Source organism: Pleuronectes platessa, chromosome 14, assembly GCF_947347685.1.
Source record: "Pleuronectes platessa chromosome 14, fPlePla1.1, whole genome shotgun sequence".
Lineage (NCBI taxonomy): Eukaryota > Metazoa > Chordata > Actinopteri > Pleuronectiformes > Pleuronectidae > Pleuronectes > Pleuronectes platessa.
Window position 1 is genome coordinate 19,828,723 of NC_070639.1, and position 22,719 is coordinate 19,851,441.

Sequence of the window (22,719 nt, forward strand, 5' to 3'; positions counted from 1 at the left end):
GGACTTGATTTCGTGTTAGAGGTCCCAGTCATCCATCTTTAATTACGGTCTATGGAATAGAATAATTACATGTATGTTATTGTATTATTCTGAAAATGGCTTTTGCTACGTCCTATTTCAATTTAATTTTGGATCTAGCTTGGAGCAATGTGAGGATGTAACAAAATTCTGTATCAACTCGATTTTTGGAGCTCTTTTAAGTATCCAACACATTATTTTACTTAGTCATATATTCAGCGACATAGAGACAAAATACACAGTTAGGTTTGGGGATTTGGGTTCTGCAGCACAAAATGTCCTCAAGTTCTTGCTTCAAGTTCTTTATACAGCACCAAACCATGTGTTCTGACCAGACACCGCTGCCATTGTTTCATAATTAGCACATGCTGGAAAGGGGTGTGTGTGTTGGTTGAAGGGGGGGCATGACACACCAGCTTCCAATCAAACATCATGACAGGAAGTCATTGGTGTGTCACTGACTATTGTCATGCCTGCCAGTCATCATCTGTGTGTTTGTGTGTGTGTATGCACGCACCAGTGAACTCTTGCCTGTGAATGTGTGTGTCCCTGTACACTGTCCATCTTCTGATATATTTGTGTGTGTGTGTGTGTGTGTGTGTGTTTATGTGTGTGCGTGTGCTCCTTATCGTCGCACACTTGTCAATCACCCATTGCCTCTGGGATCCGTTTGCCAAATGATGGCAAAAGGAGGCGTGTGTGAGGAGTGGCAGAGGGGGCGGAGTGAGAGAAAAGCGGAAGAATAGGAAGAATGGGTGAAGTGAGAGTCACAGATGTTTGCGCTCGTTTTCCCCTCATTTGTCAGTCGGCTTTCACCTTATGGACCATTCAGAGGCACAAGTGTGAAACAGCCCCCTGCTCAATGTTCATCGTTCCATAACAGCCTGTATGTGTAAATATTAATGCACTCTGTGTGTGTGGGGGGGGGGTGTTGTTGTTACAAGAGGTTATATGAAGACTACCAGGGTCGGGCATCGTGTAGTATGCAAATCTTGCAGATCCGATACTATATCTTAAAAGCATTTGTTGGGTTCACGCAGATAAAACAAACAAATTCCTTTCCCCGAAAATAACTTCTTCATAACAGCAGATGTACTGAGCTGCCAGTGACAAGTACTGTTTTTAGGGCACAGAAGAAGAAGTGTTTTCCGGTAGTGCAGCGTCAACTGGTGCTAGCTCAAATGTGAAATGAAAATAATACAAGAAAACAATTATTTCCTGGGGAAAAAGCAGCGTTTTTTTAGCTATCAGTCGAACTAAATGATAAAAGACGATTTTCGACATTTATTTGTTCTTCAAATCGTTAAACCTGAACCAGGTCACACAACAATGAAGCATCACCACTATTTGATATTAACAGACTCCAGACATATGAATCTGTATCTGAAAACAGACATCTCTAAAACTAAGCTACAACTAAACCAAAGAGACGCAGCAGCCAGGCTCAAACAGTCTCTCTGACCATCTGCGGGAAGTGGAAGTTTCTGAAAGATAAGACATATGGACAGTGTTGACATTGATGGAGTGTTTTACTGTACCTGCTGCTGCTTGATCTGTTCTAATGGAGCTCATATTTTAAAATAGATTAGCTGGAAATGTGAGTCCTCTCATATACTCTGTGTTTTTAGCAAATAAGAAAAGATTTTTACTTTTAACAGCAGATAGAGGCTCTACATATTGTTTACTTCTAACTATTTGGTAACTTTTTCATCCGACCTTTTCCTACACAGATGAGGTTTTTAAAATAATCTCTGCACATGTTTGTTATCACATCTTTCTCACATGCAAATGAGTGAGCCATACACTTTCCATACAGATTGTGGTGTTAGATCATGAATATTCATGCTTCGTCATTCTTTTTCCCACTAATGAGGTGATGTATTCATTCTAACTGGCTGCTAATCCACTGTTCTTGTGAAATGATGCTCATATGATAATCTTGTGATTAAGAAAAAAGAACATCATCTGTGTGTTTGTGAGTCTATGATGTGCTGTTAAAGTTACAGTTTTAAAGTTCACATTATCAACATCATCCTCCATTTGTGTGTATTTAGCTGTCCCTGCATGTCCTCATGATGAATCGTCTCAGTTGAGTTTTGTCTCTGACACATTCTGTCTTCGCTCTGACAGCATTGGCAGCAGAAAGGACCCTCCTGGTCAGTATATCACTAAAATCAGTCCTGCGTATGTGGTACCATTTATTTTAACTGCATCAGGCTTGAGTCGGGTTCGGAAACAGAAAAAGTCAAATGTTGGGTTTGCGTAAGGCTCGGATCAGACAGAGATGCTGCCTTCACCGCTTTCCAGTGTGTGTCTGTGTGTGTGTGAGAGAGTGTCCACGTAGATAGACCAATAATAGCATTATCAAGAGGATCTGGAGAGACAGAATATGACTAATTAACCTTTATAAGTCCATTATATTTGTACACCTCATTCCTCCATTTATATCTCCCTCTCAGATCTTTGTACATCTTTGTAGCCAGTACATGTACAGTAGGTAGCCCTTCCATGCCGGTCCCCACTGTGAGGTATAAGAGAGGAGAAGAAGGCATCATAGAGGTTAAGGGTAGTGAGAGAAGTCTTGGGAAAGCAATGGGAAATGAGATGTTCAGATGAAGGGGTGAAGGCAGGGTGAGTCGTGGATTTAGAGAGAAACGAGTGTAATGAGAGTGGAGAAAGAGGCCGAGAGGGAGGTGAAGGTAAGGAAGAATAAAGTTGACAAAGGGGTAAGAGAGAAAGTTGAAGGAAAGGATAAGGCTCTAACAGTGTAGGTAGCAGTAATTAGACCAAGGCTTGTCCCCTGTGAGGCACACACACACACACACACACACACACACACACACACACATACACACACACACTGACACACACTATCTTAGCCTTTCATTGCCCATTGAGTCAAATAGGCTTTTATACCCCTCAGTCCACATTAAGCATTTCAATGAAACGTATTAGCTCAACACTAATGTCCCTTCATGTTTCTAGCTGCTCCAATGTGCAGACATGTATATGCTAAAACATTCACTCAAGTAAATCACTGAGTTTCCACAAAGTCACCAGAAGTGGTAAACACAACCGCAGACGAGAGACTGTAACATCAATAAATCCAGTGAATAAATAAAACATAAGGCATGTTATAAGGTCACAGTTTGCCGGTTGGACATATTAAATATTTAGGAGCTTTGACTGTCCCAATTAACCACTTCCTACTCACCACAAAGCTGCTGGGCTGTGAAAAGATCCTCAGTCGAAGAGAAGATACTCACAAGAGGAGACAGTGAGGGAAAGAAAAGGCCAAAATTAAATAGCATTAACCACAAGCCAATCCTGGGAGGGTCCAGCAGTGGCAGCAGTGTAGACGAAAAGACGGTGCTCATCTATGGCAGCTAAACAATCATCTAGAAGTGGTGTCTTAAGCTGTTTTCAGACTTGACCTGCAGATGAAGTCCAGAGAAATGGATCCAGACTTTATCCGGAGGTTCTCTGCACAGACTCTTTCTGACGTTTCTGATGTTTGTATCCCTGTTTGTTTGTGTCCAGATTTGGGAAGAAAAAGGAGGAGAAGAAGGAGGCGAAAGCTGCTCTACAGCGACAGAAGTCTGACATCCTGAGTGATCACGAGTTCGAGAGGATGAAGGAGGAGAGAGAAAGGTGAGGAACCCTCTGGTCTTGAGATGATGATGTTTTATTTTGTGGCCAGCCTCAGATTCGGTGTAGTTTTTGTGTCTTTTCTTAGTGTAAAGAATGATGTCGCTCTTTTTCTGTTTTCCTCCTCCATCAAAGACCATTGATCGCCTATCTTCCTCATTGAACCCTCGGAAACTGCTTCATTAACACCTCTGCCATTATTTCTCCTGCTCTGCATTTAATTTGTTCCGTTCCCTCCATTCCTTCAATTCCTCTCTACTTCTCATTTCATTCCTGAGCTCGTTACTCATGGTGCCCTTTGGAGCGATTCATTAAATTATGGTTCTTATGCAAAAGCAAACATTGAATATACAGTGAAAAAAAAGATTTATTCAAATGATTTCACTAATATTTGTTGTCCTAACCATCTCTCCATCTGTCTGTCAGAATTGAGGCAGGTCACCCTGAGCTGCGGGAGCACCAGTCCAGAGACCAGCAAGGTGGCGGGTCCACGTATCCAGATGTTGAGGATGATGAAGCGGATCCCAACTACGCCAGAATACAAAACTTCAGGGATCGAGAGATGGGTCCAGTTCCGCAGCAGCTTAGTCAGGCTCCTCCCTACAATGCAATTCAGCACAGCCATGCTCACGCTGCTGCCCCGCAGAACCCCTCTGCCTTTCCCGGACATGGAAATCATGCTAATGACCCCGGAGCCGTCCCTGATGATGACCACATTGACAGGCTGTATGCCAAGGTCAATAAACCGAGGGCAGCTGGGTCTACGTCTCCTCCTGCGCCTGCCGCTGTCAATGACAGGTAAGGCACCGTGACCTTCTCTGGATATAATGGTCTGGGAAAGGCAGTGGTCTCTCATTTTTTAAGGGTGGGAAATGTTGAAGCTTGGGTTGGTAATCCTGGAGAACTGTGTTACGACAGTTTAACATGGTTCAGAAGTTTGACACAGTTACAGTATTGGTGCATCTGACCAGGAGCCTTCTAAATTAACTGTGGCCCTCTCCTGAAGCCTGGTTCCGAGATGATCTCCCGGGTGCCCTGTCAGGTTAAAGCACCCATAGATAACTGTATTGTCTCTATGTGGGCTCACCTACCACATGGGCTGATGGTGAGATGAAGTGGGCTGCCAGCCAGGTGTCAGAAGCCGACTGTGGAACATAGAACGTGCCCAACAAACTGTCAAATATAAATACCCCCACTCTCCCTTCTCTGAAACCACCTTCAACACCCACCCCCATCCCAGCCATCCCTCTTCAGTGTTGCAGTGTATTATCTTGCTGATGCTTCATATTTCTTTCTACCTCCCTCACCTACTCCTGTCTAAATCAAGTATTTCTGCCAGAGGCCGAATGTGTGTGTGTGTGTGTGTGTGTGTGTGTATCTGTGTGTGTGTGTGTGTGTGTGTGTGTGTGTGTGTGTGTGTGTGTGTGTGTGTGTGTTTCTTTGAGAGAGAGAGAGAGAGCAAAATAGAGATGGCGTTGGACAGACAATAAGAAAAGATTGAATTGTTTGTGCTTGCTTTGAGCTTCAGTATGAGTCTGAGTATGTGTACTCAAATCCCTTCGAACATAGTGTGTGTGTGTGTGTGTTTGTGTGTGTGTCTCACTTACCTTTGAATACACCTCTAAGCACAGTGCACACACACTGAGCTACTACCTTGTTTCTGTACCTGTCTTCGATGGAGGGAGTAAACCTGTTTGATGGACAGTAACAGGCTTCATGTTCACGTGTAATTATGCAGACGTCCGACTCTGACCTTGACTTTTCGAGAATACTTCAAGAATAGTATCAAAAGGTGCATTGCTTATGCCATGGGAAACTGTACAGTTATAACCTTAGTTCAGTTTCCACGGTTCTAAGATGAGACATATCATATCAATTCAACAGTAATCTAGATTCATAAATTCCATGGTTACAAATGCACCTTTTTAATTTAAGTGTGCTTGATCTCAATTGTTGTCACATTGTTAATCTGTGTCTGTTTAGTTTAATTCATCCAGTAATTAATTCGTGAATGGTTCATATGGACAAGTTGTAAAATGTCTTCATTTTGAAAACTTGTATCCATGACCACAGCAGTCCTGGCAAATCGCACTGTTCATTTATCACCACTTCCTGAAACCTGATGATGCAGACAGAATGAAATGCAGGTATTGGCTGACAGTTATCGATGGTGCCAGGGAGGAAGGCAGTGTGTCAGCAGGTGTCTGTGTGCGGCCGCTCTGTGCTACTGTTGCGCCAAGGGAGGCGAGAGCCGTGGTGTGCATGTGGGAGTCGGAGATAAACCGAATCGCAGAGGACTCCCTTCCATCAGCACCTCAGCAAAGCAAAGAGCCACACGGATTTACACACAGACACACACTCACACACACACACACTCACACACACACACACAGAAGAAGAACTTACTGACCACATATAAAGTTGTGTGCGACTGCAAAATGAAAACAAGAGTTGGTCTGAAAACAAGACATGGATATTAAAAGTGGCTCAAAAAAGCCGAACAATGAAACATTGTAAAACACTATCGTCTGATATTCATTATAGAATAGGAAAAAATTATATGTAATATGCATAAAACACTGTTACCATGTAATATTCTAAATGTGTAGCTTAAGGAATTATTGTGTTTAAAAAGATGTGGCAAGACCTAATATGAAAAAAGTCATGTATTTCATAAAAGAGCTGAAACTATGGAACAAGCTTGAGGATGAGTTGATAGCTTTTAAAAGAATGTATATCATCTAAAGATTGATTAAAAATAGAGATTTAGAATAAAAGGGACACTTTGTGATATCGACAAAGGCTTTATGCAGTTGTGTGTTTGTTTTTTCTCAGTAGTGCTACCTGTCGTTAATCTCAGGTCACCGACTGTCAGGGACACACAGTGGAGCTGCATCTGTATCAGCTGTTTTCTCTTGCCTCTGCGTGCCCATGCAGTGAGACGGCCCCTCAGTGCAGACAGTGAGCTCTCATGTCTGCAGGTGTCTCTGTGGTGCGTGTGCAATGAACAGAATCAAAACAAGAGGAAGTCATTGGAAGCACCTGCTGAAAGTAACGCCCCTGGAGTCTGTTTATAACTGATGAACCTCAGCAGAGGAGCAACATTTAACAACAATAATGAAGATAAGAGCAGATGAACAGTTTGGTTCAACAGGGACATTTTTGATCACCATGTGCCCTTTATGGTTCAGGGTTGTCTGTCCGAAAGTCAAGCCTATTTTTTGTAGGAGATATATATATATATATATTTAGATCTTAAAGTATAGTCGGTGTATGTGTACGCTCATCATGGGCTGCATCAATGTGCATTTCCGTGTGCATATGTGGGAGTTATTGGATTTTCCATCGTCGGTGGTTGGATTTAAACAGCTCTATTATGGACAGACAGTTATTTAACCACACACCCTACAGTGATATATCACACTGTCTGCTTCTCAACTAGCCCAGCACCTTTAATTCTAAAGGGCACAGCCGGCTTAATTCCTTATGCATGGCAGAGTTTAAGGCAGAGTCATTTAGTAAAGCAATCACACACATGCACACTCACACACACACACACACACACTGAGAGAGACAGAGAGAAAAAGGTTGCACACTGACTGTTTTAGAGAAGAAGCACGGATACATTCCATCATACTCATTCTTATAAACAAGACAATATTTAATTATCCATCTCTCTAGATAATATACTCCACCACTTCCTGTCTCTGTTTCTCTCCCTGCCACTCTGCTCAAAGGAAGTAACATGTTGTCATTGTTTAGTATGATCGGAGCGCTCTCCCTTTAAAGCCGAGGGTAAAAACAACGTGCGTGTTTTCAGGCTGTTTTTTTTATTGTTGATCAGATCTCTGAAGTCGACAGTGCAATGTTAAAACCTTTACAGTGTTTCATGTGTTTAGTCAAGTCTTCAGGGGTCAAACCTCCAGGTTAGTGTTGATAGACTGTTGCTGATGGTGTGTTCACAGCAAATGTCGCGGGTCAAAGTTCACCAGAGTTGAACTCCACATGAAGCCACATGGTGGATCTGCCTCGCCACAGAAAGTCCATGATGCATTCGCCTCTAAGAAGTGAACAGGAGGCGAATGTTCACCACTGCAGCATTTGCGTATGTGTGACTGTTCTGAGGATGACACAATGTGATAGACACGGAATTTGCGTCATTCACATTCAAGCAGTAAAAAACATTTCTGTGGCGCGATGTCACTGCATGTTGAGAATGAATGATGGATCCACACACACCAGTACCAACTTCTCCAGCATTCCCACAGAAGGTACAAGAGCTTTCTTCACGTCAGCCTCCTGCTCTCCTCTTCTCTGGAGGAGAACCCAGTTGTCGCATTTTGTTTACTTGCGTTGCTGGAGTTCCTAAACCTGAATGGGACCCAGTACTTAAATGCATCCGGAGGCGAATAACTTCCAGTTTGTGCAAGGGAAGAGGGGAATAAAAGATTTACTTCTTGTGGCAAAATAAATCCCATCGTGGTTTCACGTGGAGTTCAACTTTGTTTTACTTTGTCCCACGTTAGTCAGTTCACATTCTCATATGTGAGATTGGGCCGTGATCCTCTAGCCAAACCTACGCAACTACCGTGATGCAGAAATCCGCTTTGCATTTGATATGAACGCAGCATTAATGGATTATGATTTGGTCATGCTGTTAGCGTCTACCCTCCTGCTGCTCCTCTGCCTCTCGTCCATGTCAGTACCACGGATCCGAAGGCCTCAGTGGCTTCTACAGGGACGGAGGTAGTAGGAGAAAAAAGGGCTCGAGCAAAGGGGCTCTTCAGAAGATTCTCAAGTAGCCCTTCTCTGCCCACCTTCTGCATGCAAACACACACACAAACACACACTGTAAACACTTACACACTGTCCTCCCCTCTCCCTCTCTACAGCTGCTCCCTTCCTCCGCGCTCACCCACTTAAGTGCATGTACAAAATGGGGGTGGTTACCATGTCAGATTCACACACATCCACACAGCCAGAGTCCATTTTCTGAAGTGACCACCTAAGCCTTGAATGAGTGCTGCCCTCAGCTTTCTTGAGTGGGTGCCCCTTCCCACCCTCACCCAACCACCACCACCCCCACTGTGCCCCATCACAGGTTACCATAACAACCACAACCTCTGGCACTCCACCAATTAGAAAACAATCAGCCTGGAGAGACCAGAGTGGGGCGAGCTGGAGAGAGGGATGGAGAGAGGGGGAGAGAGAGGGGGAGAGAGGGACTGTTGCACTCGCTGAGCAGAGAAGACATGAGAAGAAAGAAAAAAGGGAATTTGGTTGACATCTAAGAACAAGAACGCACAGCTCCTGTCTATCTAAACAAACTAATAGGAGTAAAATGATCATGAATCATCATTTTAATAAGCCTTTGCTCATGGAGCAGCTTGTCCTGAGGCCGTGTCGGGGCGAGGATGTGCTCGATGGATTGGTCACTGCCTTCACCATCTGTGACATTGACACGAGTGACTCAATGACTCAAGCCTGAGGCCCGGTGACTGAACGACACCTGTTCTGAAGCGATAGGTGTCGCAGCCGAGAAAAGTAGAGGAGAAATGGTTCTGGTTCTGGTTTGTTTTCTCCTGGATCACTGCTTTGGGCCTGTCTACGTTTCTTTGCCTTGACAAACTGGTGGCAGAGTCATTTCCTACACCCTCTGCAATCTCCCTCCCAGGACACATCAGAATATCTATCCGTATCTGATATCTGATCCCTTGTAAATCACAGATGTCTGTAGTCGGCCTGTTAGCAGACTTAAGCCCCCACCTCAAATCCACGTGGCACTGGACGCGCCACGCACACCGAGATTCAAACGTTGGGAGGTGTCCAGCTCGCTGAGACGCCAGGAGGGGATGGCGAGCATAAACCCAAGCTTTGGATCCGTGTTCATTTGACCCTGTGTTCGGGATTAAACCTGCAGCATATACTGTTATTATAGGCTATGATTTATGTAGTGTTTTTATGTGAAGGAACTCTAAAGATTGTAGATTAACTGATCCCAGTGCAGTCGTTGTATTAACCTAAATAAACCTCTTCTGGAATCATGCAGCGTTTCCACTTAGATAACAGACCAAGTTCCTGCTCTCCCCCCCCCCTCTTTGTTGTTGTTGCTCCATTTGTATTTGTTTTGGGTTCGCTTGACTAAAGAGGATAAACATGTTGGAAGTGATTTTTGCCGTTGGCTTTCACCCGTCCCACCATCTGCCATCGCGAGAAAACTCTGCAAACTTTTGCTGTTTGTGCTGGAAGAGCAGCCGTCCTCTTACTGCTTTGTATCCTACACTAATACGCTTTCCTTCTGTCGAGCAATCCTCCAGATTTCCTCGTAAACGTTACCCAATTAAAAACACAGCGTTGCAGTTGCTCGGCTTCTCTGTGACATTTATATGACAAACACTGACGTGCTATGTAAAGACACATGGATTGGAATTTACACAGCTGTAACGTCTGCTGTTATGGTCCCAGACTTATTGAAGCGTAAATGTATAGATTGTTATAGCCTTGTGGTTGTGAGGCTGTGAACAACACAACTTCCCAAAATGTGCGTGAAGAGTCTGGAATGAAGACACACAGAGACATGGAGGGAGTTCATACAGGACAGAGAGATGAGCTTTTAGCTTTGCTTGGCCAGTCACTGGAGAGGCTTTCTGTCCTCCATGTTAATTAATCAGACGTTCTCTCAGCTTATTGAGTGCCACATAGACACAAAGACACACACAAACACCCACACACACACACAGACACACACACACACACACACGCACACACTTTCGGGGCTGCCAGGTTGTTCAGTGCAAGCTCTGTTTTCCACATCACTTTTTCTTTGTAGATAATTAGTCTAGGTGGGGTGGAGCTTTTTGTGTGTGTGTGTGTGTGTGTGTGTGTGTGTGTGTGTGTGTGTGTTTGTGTTGTATTAATATTGCACCTACTGTGTGTTAAAATTACACCGAATCCTACACTACTCTTTCTCAGGCCCTTTACAATACAAATGCCAAATGTGAAGCGGGTTGCCGGGTCTCGAGATAACTGATCCACATTCAGATTTCTGGAATTAGTAGATGGATAAAAACCCAATCTGCCCCAATCTCAGTCAACTTTTTATTACCTGCAGCATATTTTGACGGGTTTCCTTAAAGTCTCATTTATAAATGTGGGTACAAAGGATATAGCATTGTTATGCAAACTGATTAGAAAGGAATGTGGATTTCTTTAGCTCATTTAAAATCCGAGAGAAACAAGTAGATTCAAGGACTGTGACGGATAGAAGAGAGAAGTTGGAGTGTTTTGCAGCTAACGGGAGGTAAAGTGGAAGGTTAAGTGGGATTAGGAATAGAGGGTAGAGAAAGAAAAAGGGGGGAAAGGGGGTGAGACAGAAGAGAGGTACAGAAGGCCAGACTCGGTTCCGAGCTAAGAGAACAAATTAGTGGGTGGAAGTGCCAAAGAAAAGAAGGGATTTAATTGTAAGAGCAGGAAGAGAGAGAGAGAGAGAGAGAGAGAGAGAGACAGAGAGAGAGATACAGACAAGAGAAAATCGAGGACAATGGTGAGGAGAAAAAGAAAAAGGATAAAGAAAGAGATTGAGGGTCAGTGCATGTTTAGAGCTCTTGAAAATGAAAGAGAAGAGGAATATTTGAAGGAGACAATATCGGGTCCAAATGTTTTGCGGGCCTGCAAAGGAGACATGAATGGAAGAGAAGAGTTATCGAGGGATTCAGAGGGGAGGAGAGGCTAAGTGGCTGTTTGGGGATAATTCGGCAGATAAAATGGGAGGGGGGGGGTGAGGACATGCAAAGAGAATAAGGAGAGGGGGTGGGGGGGTCAGTGGATTTCTGTGGGCTGAAAGGGGCAAATTAGACGGAGGAAAGGAGATGGGAACGCAGCACATAAATGGACGGAGATACTCAGAGTAGAAAATGTGAAGAGGACTAAAAAAGAGAAACGAGAAGAGGTGGTGGGGGGGGGGCTAAAGAGGGTGTGTTTTCCGGACTCCAAAGCGTGTGATTCAGCTTGGCTAATAAGGAAAAGCTCTCAAGAGGCACTAGCCGGCTCCATCCCTTCCTCCCCCTTGCTCTCCTTCCGTCAATAGACCCTTTCGAGGTCTCTCCTTCCCCCTGTTGCACTCTCTTCCTCTCATTTATGATTTCCGCCTCTCGTATTTGCACAAGTAGTTCTCAAAGAAAAAATAAATTCCATGCAAAGGACATCCGGCCGCGTTGGAGCACGCACGCGGTAAAAGGACACACGGGCACATCCACTCAGGCTCTTAAAAGGACACACAAACACAACGGGCATGCTGCAAGTTTCGAGACACAAAAGATGCACACTAATGACGGAGTTAGCTTTGTCTGTTTTTCCATGTCAATTTGCTGTTCCTGACTTGTATCCTATGCATATTTCATACAGAACGTCATACAATTGTAATGCACTGCAGCTCTCCATCATATAACCTCGACTAGAGATGCAAATTAGCTTCATATCTAACTCTGGCTCAAATGTTGTGTTGTTCTTGGTTTCCATCACGTTGTGTGTTTACATCAAATTCAAGCTCATATTTGGTGCTGAAGGTTGAGCTGAAAAGTTATTATAGTCAGGGTTGAAATGAATGTGGTTATGAAGACTTTGTCTGAGCTTATACTTAATGAAATATAATTAAACTAACCTGGTTGAGTCCACATATTCAACACATATTTGAATAATCAGCTAAGATAGTTTGAGTGACAGCTTGGGTCACGTGAAGGTCAGCTAGAGGGACCTCTCAAGGCTCATGGATGATTAGTCCAGCTTGTATATCAGTGTGACTATAAATAATAAAATGGCTTCATTATATACATTCATGTTTCATTTTAACAATGTGAACAAAACGTGATCTAATTATTTGAAAGTTACATTATATAATGAAATAATAAAGAAGTTATTTAATAAAATAATATTATTATCTAGGTCTCTGCCAATTTGTCAGTAGATCTTTTTTTATCTCTCATTTTGTGTGATTTGGTCATTTTGGTCATACTTTGCATCAACACTCAATTAATCATTTTAATTTGTCTTGAAGGTAGACTCAGTGCTTTACAGTAAAACGTTGAGCCCATTAAATAAAATGAGAAACTATGTATTGATATTCCACACTAATAAAAATCACCCGTACAGTGTATTTATGGTTAAGTTTGCTTTTAAAAGAAGATGCAGCCGACATCAGGTCAACAGGCCGTTTGTGACTATGAAATAAATTCTATACTGTAGCTGCAGTGGGTATACGTAGTAATTATCAGATTTTTATATTTCCACAAAATTAAATTTATTAACATAAACAAGCGAGGCAGTAGTGGTATATATTCCCATGAATATAATTGTGACATTGATTTCTAAGCCAATGTGTATTTTCAAAATGTTTACCGCTTCACAGTCAAATCCATTAGAGGTACTGCATTATATATCATTTTCCTAACTCTGCCTTGTGTAATGCTTTAACACGTACATGCCAGGTATCTCTCATTGGCCTGTTAAACCCTTTTTGTCGAGTATGAATCCACCTTCATCTACAGTTTGTGTGTTTGGCAGTGACATTAGGTGAAAAGGCGTCCTGCTACACACACACACACACACACACACACACACACACACACACACATGACTGTTAAAGTCAAAGGAGAAGCAGAGCCAGACAGTTTGCTCTCTGAGTGCATGCAGCCCGTTCACCACCTGTAGCGCTCCCTCTTTCTCTGCCTGTCACACACACACACACACACACACAAATACGCATACAGAGAAAGAAGTCTTGTCTAAATAATGTCATGCCAGATGATATTCAGTCTGTATATTAGCACATGCACACACACACACACACACACTGATTGTCAGGACGACTGGATGCCAGCCTCCTTTACCACTGCGAGTGTCTCTCTTGCACACGCAGCCATTTAGACAGCTAGTCTGATTAATGTCATGGCCGTCGATAGAGCGCTAATTACTCCCCGTGCTTAGACGGCGCCACGGAAAGAACAGTGTCATATCCTGTCAGCCGCATTCAAAAAACACGTGTCACTTCCTGTTAGCCTGTAGAGGAGAAGAGAGCAACAGAGCCACCTGACAGTGCACACCACACACACACAACTGCAGTGTTATTACAAAGTCTATCGTTCAATCAACATCTCTCCCTCCTTTCTTGCCCCTGTCCTTCTCCCCGCCCCCCCTCCCCCCTCCCCCCCTGACCCACCTGCCGGAATTGGCGATCTTTTGTTGTCAAACTTCATTAGCGGAGAAGTCGGCTAATTAGAGCCTAGCAGAAGCTTGGGAGATTAGGAGTCGGGAGATGATGGAAGGCGAGACGGGTGTGGGGGGGGAGGCAGGGGCAGAGGAGATGGAGATGAGCAGATGATGGAGAGATTAAGATGGGGAGGAGAGATGGATGGTGTCGAGTTGGGACGGAAACGGCAGCAGGGATGATTACCTGTGCAAACCGTGGAGGGGTAGGAGGAGGCGAGAGAGGGAGAAAAGGTTGAGTGGAGGTGTGAGAGATGGAAAATGGAAAGAGTGACGGAAATGTACTGCCCTTAAAAAAAGAAATGTGAAAAGAAAAGAGAAAGCACATCACAAACATCAAAATAAAGGAACACACAGGATGGAGAAACATAAAGAAAGCTCAAAGCCATGTCCCCACGTGACGGACTGTAACTCACACCGACTACTTTTGTTGTGTTATTTTCAAGCAATCCCATGTGTGTGTGTGCAAGTGTGAGTGTGTGTGAGCGTGTGTGTGTGCAAGCAGGCGAGTAAAACAAGAGATACAAGAGTCAGCGAGAGACAGAGATAATGTATCGACCTGCTTCAGTTGCTGTGGTCTGCTAACGATCCTCTACTCTACAACTAGACACTGGGGACTACACACACTCACACAGACACACACACACACACACACGGACCAGCATGCATTTGTGGACATTTGGAGGGAAAAAGACCAACTCCCTGTCGTCATCATCAGTCAACATTAAGCTTCATCTCCCACATCGTTCTTGCCCGATTACTATCGACTGTGGTGTGAGGCCCCGTCAGAACCCAGAGGTGACTCTGACCTCAGAATGGTTTTGAGGCTATACGCTCGTTAATGAGGTCGGATGCTTCAAATACAAATTAATTCCTTCACTTTTTTTTACAGCATTAAGAATAACTTTGCAGTTAAATTTAATTAAGCAAATGATATCTGTATCCTGGGCTTAAACATTTTTAAAGGTCCCCACATGTCACTTGAATAGGAAGTCGATGTTCATTTAGGCTACATCCATATATACGTATATATTTTTTAATAGTGTTTTTAAACTAAAACGATCTCGGTCCACACAAGCGTTATGGCTTTGCTTAAGTTTGAATCCATATCCATATTAATGCCCGTATACACAGGATTTTATAAATAGTAGGTAAAGTGCAGAATTTAACCGCACAACAGCTGTTAGCAGAGACAACAGGAACACAACAGCAACACTTGTAACTGAATATCCATGTTGTGTTCCACACTGGCAGCTGAGGCTGATGCCGGTTGTTTTCTTCTTGATGGGTGTCATATAACAGGAGTCTGACAAAGCAGCTTAGGCTACGTTGTGACCGAAAAGATCCAATCAGCAGATGGTTGTGAGTTTCTACCTCATCGCTTCTAAACGTCACAGTTTCTGCCCGTCCAGACTAAAACGTTTCCTAACTTTTCCGTTTTGGTGTCTCTTTCGCCCGGGTTGAGTTTGTGAGCTTCCACTCTGCCTGCGTGAGCCACAGTGTCACAGTCATCCCTAATTCTGACATTTCTAAAGAACATTTATCGTTTGCCGCATCGATCAGCGACAGCAGGACCCAAAGTCACACATTTTTCTACTTTCTTAAAACAAGGGTCTGAAGGAGGCATGCATGTGTCTACAGTATGCACCATCTCTTAAGCTTTCCAATCGATTGCAGTTTGTTTTCGAGCTTTATTGATTTTCCCCAAATGGCCGTCATGACTTTGTGTTTGTGCTAATGAAAGGAAATCTGACTTTTACTACTTTCTCAGAAGGTCAACAGCTCTGCAAGCCGGGCACATTTTTATCCCGTTAAAGTCTCCAGTATGTAGAGGAGACTAGACTGGACGTGACATGTGTGTCTGTATGTGTGTTGTCTGTATGTGTGTCGTCTGTATGTGTGTCGTCTGTATGTGTGTCGTCTGTATGTGTGTCGTCTGTAGTTCTCTGGCCATTTTAATTCCAGATTTATGAAACCTTTTCGCTCAGTCATCCGTCAGAGAGCACTACAAATATTTGCTCGACCTTTGCTTCCTCTCTACGTCTCTCTCTCTCTCTCCTCTTCTTTTATAGTACATCCATCTCTTCATCTGTTTCTGTCGTCCTTTCTCTAAATCCCTGATTCATTTTTCTGATGGAGGGAAAATGCAGATAGATCTTCAGGTGCTTGTGACAAATCACAGTGTTTTCTTCCAGACTGCAGCACTGGTCTTGGTTAATGGATTTGTCACATCACTGCATGGATTTTAATTATTAATGTTCTTCCAAAGCCAAGTCTTAAGTCCAGGCGGGGCTGATGATAATGCCTTTCCAAGGTATTTAGATGTAACACAAGCATTAAAGATTGAATGAATAAAACATCTGTGCTTAGTGCATTGTTTCCCTGAATGGATTGTGTTGCTACAGGAATTGATAGATCTGACATTATGTCATTAGAAATTAATGGGAAATATACATGACCTTTGAACACATATTACATTTCACCCTGCCCCAGTGCCAGACTCTTATAGACCCCAAAATGAATTTAAAACCAAACCAGAGAGGATATTACAGAAAGGTGTGACTTGAAAAAAGAAAGTGTACCTCTTATAACCAGTCTTGTAAATATTTATAGGCTTTAATGACAAGGATGTAATCCTTTACCGTGGACGTTGATATATTTAAGGGCCTATCTCACCATGTTATTAATGGAACAGAAACTCTTAATTATTAATAGGAGCATTATTAACAGCTCTGCTGAGTTTCCCGGCCTGATTTTAAACATTTATAGAATTATTATTGGTGTGACAGGGCAAGAGCAAGAGATTGATCTCCCTGGGTGCGTGTGTGTGTGTGTGTGTGTGTGTGTGTGTGTGTGTGTGTGTGTGTGTGTGTGTGTGTGTGTGTGTGTGTGTGTGTGTGTGTGTGTGTGTGTGTGTGTGTAGGTGAATAGGCAGAATTTTTTTCCCACTGAAATAAGCCTTTTCTTTTATTTTGAAACACATGACTCATTATTGTAGGCTTTACAATCAAACTGTAAGATTTATAGTGTATGACACTCATGTGAAGTCATTCCTGATGTAGTGTCAGCAGGTCATAGATACACAGTCACACTGTATCACACACAAGCACATGGACAACACAACACTATTTGGCTACTACCACATGAACCAAACCTGGTGTTGTTCAGTGACCACAATGGTCGTTAAAAAGTGAAGTCATGTAATTCTACTTCTTTTACGGCATGTTTCTCCAAAGCTAATCAATGACTTTCTCAGTTAAAGAGTATGTGTGGTAATTGAGTGTGTGTGTTTGTGTGTGTGTGGATGTCTTTGTTTATCACATGTATTTCTTCTCGGGCCCACCTTCTTCCTTTTATGTGGGGTCATAAATCGTTTATAATAACCTTGTGTGTGTGTATGTGTGTGTCTGTCTGTGTGTGTGTGTGTGTGTGTGTGTGTGTGTGTGTGTGTGTGTACATGCACACTTAGGAGTGTTTATGTGTATGTGTCTTTGTGCATAAATGAATGTTGTGTACATTTTACTGCCTTACTCTCCCAGGCCCTCTGTCAATAAATCAGACCCGAGGGTAAGAGTGTGTGTGCTTGTGTGTATGTGTCTGTGTCTGTGTGTGTGTGTGTGTTCCTACCGTAATGCATGCACATGCAAAAGCACATTAAAGAAGAACATGCTCAAGCTGGACTAGAGCAGGGTCAAATGTTATAGAATGTGAGAATTTAACATTCAAATTTCTCCTCAAACAAGCGATGATAGAACTGTGCATTCAATCACCAGAGCTGTGCTGGAAAGTGTTGCATGTGAGCAGTGCACCAGTTTATTTCTGTCTGTCTCTGTTACTGGTCGGCCGTGTGATGAGCTGCCAGTTTGCCTCAGGTGAATCTCTCTGACTGTAGCACCCTGGGTCACTACAGTCGCTGTGATGCTGAGCAAGGTGCTGAAGATGATGTAAACAGTATGGAGATGTTTAAAAAATAAAAAGACATCTTGGATTTACTCTCTTGATAAAGTGGTAAAAGTAAGACAGCAAAGAAGTGAAATAATATTATTGAAAAGGAAAATATTTACTTTAAAGTTTCCAGTGTGTCGATTTAAGGGGATCTGATGTCAGGAATGGAATATATAATAATAATTATGTTTTCATTATTAATAATAATAATAATACATTTTATTTTTAAGGCGCCTTTCAAGATACTCAAGGTCAAGAGCAATTGAATTTGGGTCTTGTATAAGCATCTTTGGAGCTTTGTGTTATAGTTACATAGATTCATCAGCTGCGGGTCCTTTACCACAGAGTCCGCTATGTCACACCACAGGTTGCCGGTTCGAACCCCACTCTTCTCCATTTGCATGTCGAAGATGGTGAACCCCTAAATGGCCCCTCATAAATGTTGAGTGTACTAATTGTAAGTCGCTTTTGACAAAAGCGTCAGCTAAATGACATGTGATGTAATCTGAAGGCCAACGATTGTTCTCCTACGCATTTGGAAGGGAAGGGTGATGCAACTGAATAAAATTGGTTGCAATCTGCAACTTTGCCCCTAGATGTCACTAAATCATACATACTGTACCTTTAAACCGAATAAATGACGGGTCAGGCTACTGTTAAAAAAAACGTGTTGGTCATGGGGTTCATTTCGCTGTGCTCTAAATCTACTCTTTGCACAGTAGATGCTGTGTTTCTGCTGACACAGCTCTCTGTCTCTCCGCAGCTAGAATATTGAGCAGAAACACACCCATACAGACACACACACACACATACACACACACACACACACACACACACACACACACACACACACACACACACATCGGTCCACAGACTGACATTAGATTGTGTCTCATGCAGTCCTAGATACAGTTTGTTTTTCAGTCTACTATGTGACTCCAGTCCCTCTGGAACTTTAAACCAGACACTGAATGAATGAATGAATGAATGAATGAATGAATGCAAAGCCGGCAGTGCACTGTATACTCAGTATGTCATTGTTTTTATTATTAAATATTGTCATGGACATGAACACACGTAATAAAAATAAATGCTAAATGACAGAGGAGGGAGAGTAAAGGAGAAGTAAGGAGTGTGCATCAAATGTAACAGATGATTTCAGAGTGTATTTTATACACATTCTAACAGCTGTCTGCCTTTAAGATTTGAAATTACATTTTGGAGAAATTAAATAGCTGGAAAAGTATGATTTAGCATATTCAAAAATTGCTTTAAATTTGTAACGTTACAGTAAAGCTATTATTTTTAAGCTAGATCAGCTCTATTAAGCCTTGAGTGCTTTTGTTTTCATGAAAGTATCATTTCAGGGGAATGATTTGGTTTTGAACCACCTGCAGGTTCTTCTGTTGATGCTCACTATGCTTAGAATGAAGCTTCCATGAGTGATAATTAGGAACCCACTGACCTCATGTTCTCACTGTAACTTGTTAATCTGTTATCGACCCAGTGTTCCCACTATGATTTTAAATTACTGCTGGTATGTGATATGATGTGATTCAATTAGTACCCTGCCGACCCTCAGCACTGTGGAATGTCTCTGTCAGGCCGACTTGTGACGCATTTTATTCTTAGCTAATCTGTTTATGTGGTCATTGTGTATAGACACCGAATCACTGAAGAGAAAGACAAACACACACACACACACACACACACACACACACGATCAATGCTAATGGCCAAAAGCAATTATTTTCTTCAAGGAAATTATGCTTTCATTAGTTCCTTATATTTTCTCTTCAATTGTTTGATGTTGAGCATGTGTATGAGTTAGTCAGTATGTGTTTGTGTATTTATGTTGTGTGCATGATGACTGGCTCCTGTCTAATTAGTGTTTTCTGAGCATCTTCACAGTTTCTCACCTGGACCAAGACCCCTTGGATATCCTAAGCCTTGGTCCAGGGTTTACTCAACCTCACTCTAGATTAAAACTACCACTAAATCTTACCAAAGTGTAAAAAACGTGTAAGAACCATACTGGAATAGGTGGATATTGAGTTGTTACGAAACTGGGGTTGTCCAGTTTCCCAGGAACAGGTTGACACTACACAATGCCTGGGTACAAAAGGCACAGAGCGGGTTGCTACAAAGCCTGATGTCTCATTATTGTGTTTTGCCTCCTTCCACCAACTTCGTTCATGAAATATCACGCTGCAAATCTAATGGTGTATACGGGAACATATTTGTATGGTATGGCTTTTCCATATTTCCATTATGTGTGGGTGAGTGAATATGTGTGTGTTTGTGTGTGTGACTCATAAGGGTGCCCAAGGTTCAGTGCTGTTGATATGCTGCGTATTTCCTCTGTTGACAGAGAGAAAGAATATTCATAGAGTGATTGATGTTTCTGTTTCCTTGTCTCTCGGTGAAACAGATATAGATGTACGCTGTCAGAACTATTAGGAGGCAGATTGTTGTGCATGTATTTAAACAATCATCATTCCTGCAGCCAGTTCTCACAGTTACATGTTTGTTTCTATGAATATTTGTGTGCGCGTGGTTGTGTGCACCTACCTTACCCTTTCTGTCTGTGTGTGTGTTTGTGTGTGTGTAGCAGTCTGGACAGGATCCAGCAGCTCAGAAGAGAGTACCAGCAGGCGAGGAGAGAAGGGATCGTCCCGCCTTATGAGGAACTGGACCAGCGCCGCAGAGCGCACGAAAACGACGCACACAGGGTAAGGAGCTGAAACACACACTGGTACACAAGCGTATATATGGACACACAAAGAATCACAAATGGAAAGTGAAGTCCATTGAAATGTTGCTCAGGTTAACAGCCTCATATTCTCTAAATCTGAACTTTCTGTTAACTCGCTACGTGTATTCAAATCAGTCTGTCCATCATCAGATTTTCTTCAAAGTGGATAGTGTGTGCTTGTGTGCCAGTGCCAGTACAGTGTGTATTTGTGTGATGTCTTACTACCCATCAGCCATCAGGGTGATCACTGCTGTTTTCATATCTATCGAATGATCAAAGGCCTTTTAGCTGTTGGTCACACGCTGCTGTGTGACGTGACCTGTAGGCACTGAGCCGAGAGGACTGATATGATCCACTTCACACTCAGGATGAGACACAGTGGAGAGTAGTAGAGGTTTTGCTTGTCATCCTGCAGGTAATGTTGAGTCATGATAAGCTCCAAACACGTCTGTGATTCAGTATTAACCATAAATTATCAATGTGCTAACAGGAAACCACCTCCCACGCGGCTAGTGCTAGCTTCCTGAATACCACTATGAAAGAAAATGATAACAAAGACTGTGATAACACAGTTTGCAAAACGTGTGGGTCCAAAAATTACAGACTGAGCCACAACAGTTTCCAATTCTGTTTGAATTTGTTTGAAGTTGCACAAAGAAGTGAGCACGTTGAGGCTAATAGAAAACCACCACACTGTAAAAATAACAGTGACAAGTCAAAGTCCAGCTTTTAAAAGTAAAAATAAATACTGTGGTTATGGCCTTGAATAATTCAATGTATGAGCATGAAGGAGAGAAAAACATACTTCTGGAAGATGTGGAAGTCAGCTGAGGAGCTCATCTTCAATGTGACCCTGGAAACGTCTAAAGGAATGTGGCCACTTGCATCCCAGACCACCTCTGAGTGTTTGAATCTCAAGATGCATTGAGGACGCATTTGTATTCACATGCTTGCAGCTTGTGATTGGGTTAGAGAGTAATACTTAGTGTTATTGAAGCATCCCAGTAAACTTCCTAATGCTTTAGTTACAATCACAAATCTCAAAAGTTTCCTCCATTGGTACCTGGGTGCTTTTGAACCTTTTACTGAGAGCTTTAAATTATCACTCTGCATGTGAACATGAGTAAGAGAACAATCTGAGACTGAGACTTCATGTCATGGAAAATCTCAATTATATTGTGGTTATTGTTAATGAACATTTAATCTCATGCAAGGAACTTGAAGCTGAATCACTCAGGGACACAGTAAAAGTGCCACTGAGTACAGTTTGTCTTCTTCAGTAAACAGAAAGTGCCTGATCTGTTTTTTTGTCTTACCTCCAAACCAACCTCACTGCAGTTGAATCAGTTGCCTCCTGAATTTCACCTTCTTCTTGTCACACTGATATTCACATTTACTTTCTGAGAGAGAGAAAACATTTAAGATCATCCAGAGCAACTAAAATTAGTTCTTCACAGTGGAGCTGGAATTGATCTCCTGTGACAAGTGGACGGGTTTATTCAAGCATATTATAGTTTAACCAAATTTCAGCTTGATCAACTCTTCACTTCAGCCCAGCTGGACAGACACAGAGGCTTTACTTCCAGGAACCTGCAGGCTGTCAATCATCATTATGCTAGAGCTACTGGAAGAATACAAAATAATTGAGTGCAGTCATTTGTTGTTGATGGCGTTTCATAATTTAATCATGAATTTAATTACTGTTGTCACAGAATGTTCTGGTATAACTGGTGGAGTCATTCCAGTCACTGCTGTCACTTTAAACCTGCTGTCCCTCCACGACTTATTATTGTGCATGATCACATATCAGAGGTTTCTGTTTGTTAAAGTAACAAGAAATTTTTTTAAATTTGGTGAATTTTGAATAAAGGGATATGGATAGAATAGAAGAATGTAGAAGTCCTGAGAAATCCTTGTTTTGCGATTTTAAAAGGGGATTTAATGAAAGAATTAAAAAACTGACAGAACAGATATGGCCACTTTAAAAAGCTACTGCTGTAGAATCTGTTTGCAGGTCGACACAGCAATTTCATTTCAAATACAAATATAAATTGTAAGAGGCAGCAACAGGTGTAATAAGATGCTTGTTGTTG

At 42.4% G+C, this 22,719-nt stretch overlaps 1 protein-coding gene across 1 annotated transcript in view; it reads left to right on the forward strand.

The window, feature by feature from the left end:
- Positions 1–22,719, forward strand: part of pard3bb (par-3 family cell polarity regulator beta b) — a 189,416-nt gene that overhangs the window by 119,464 nt on the left and 47,233 nt on the right. Inside the window, exons 21-23 of the mRNA XM_053439841.1 lie at positions 3,559–3,669; positions 4,093–4,464; positions 20,483–20,603. Coding sequence (XP_053295816.1) covers positions 3,559–3,669; positions 4,093–4,464; positions 20,483–20,603 — 604 coding nt within the window. The remainder of the gene's footprint in view (positions 1–3,558; positions 3,670–4,092; positions 4,465–20,482; positions 20,604–22,719) is intronic.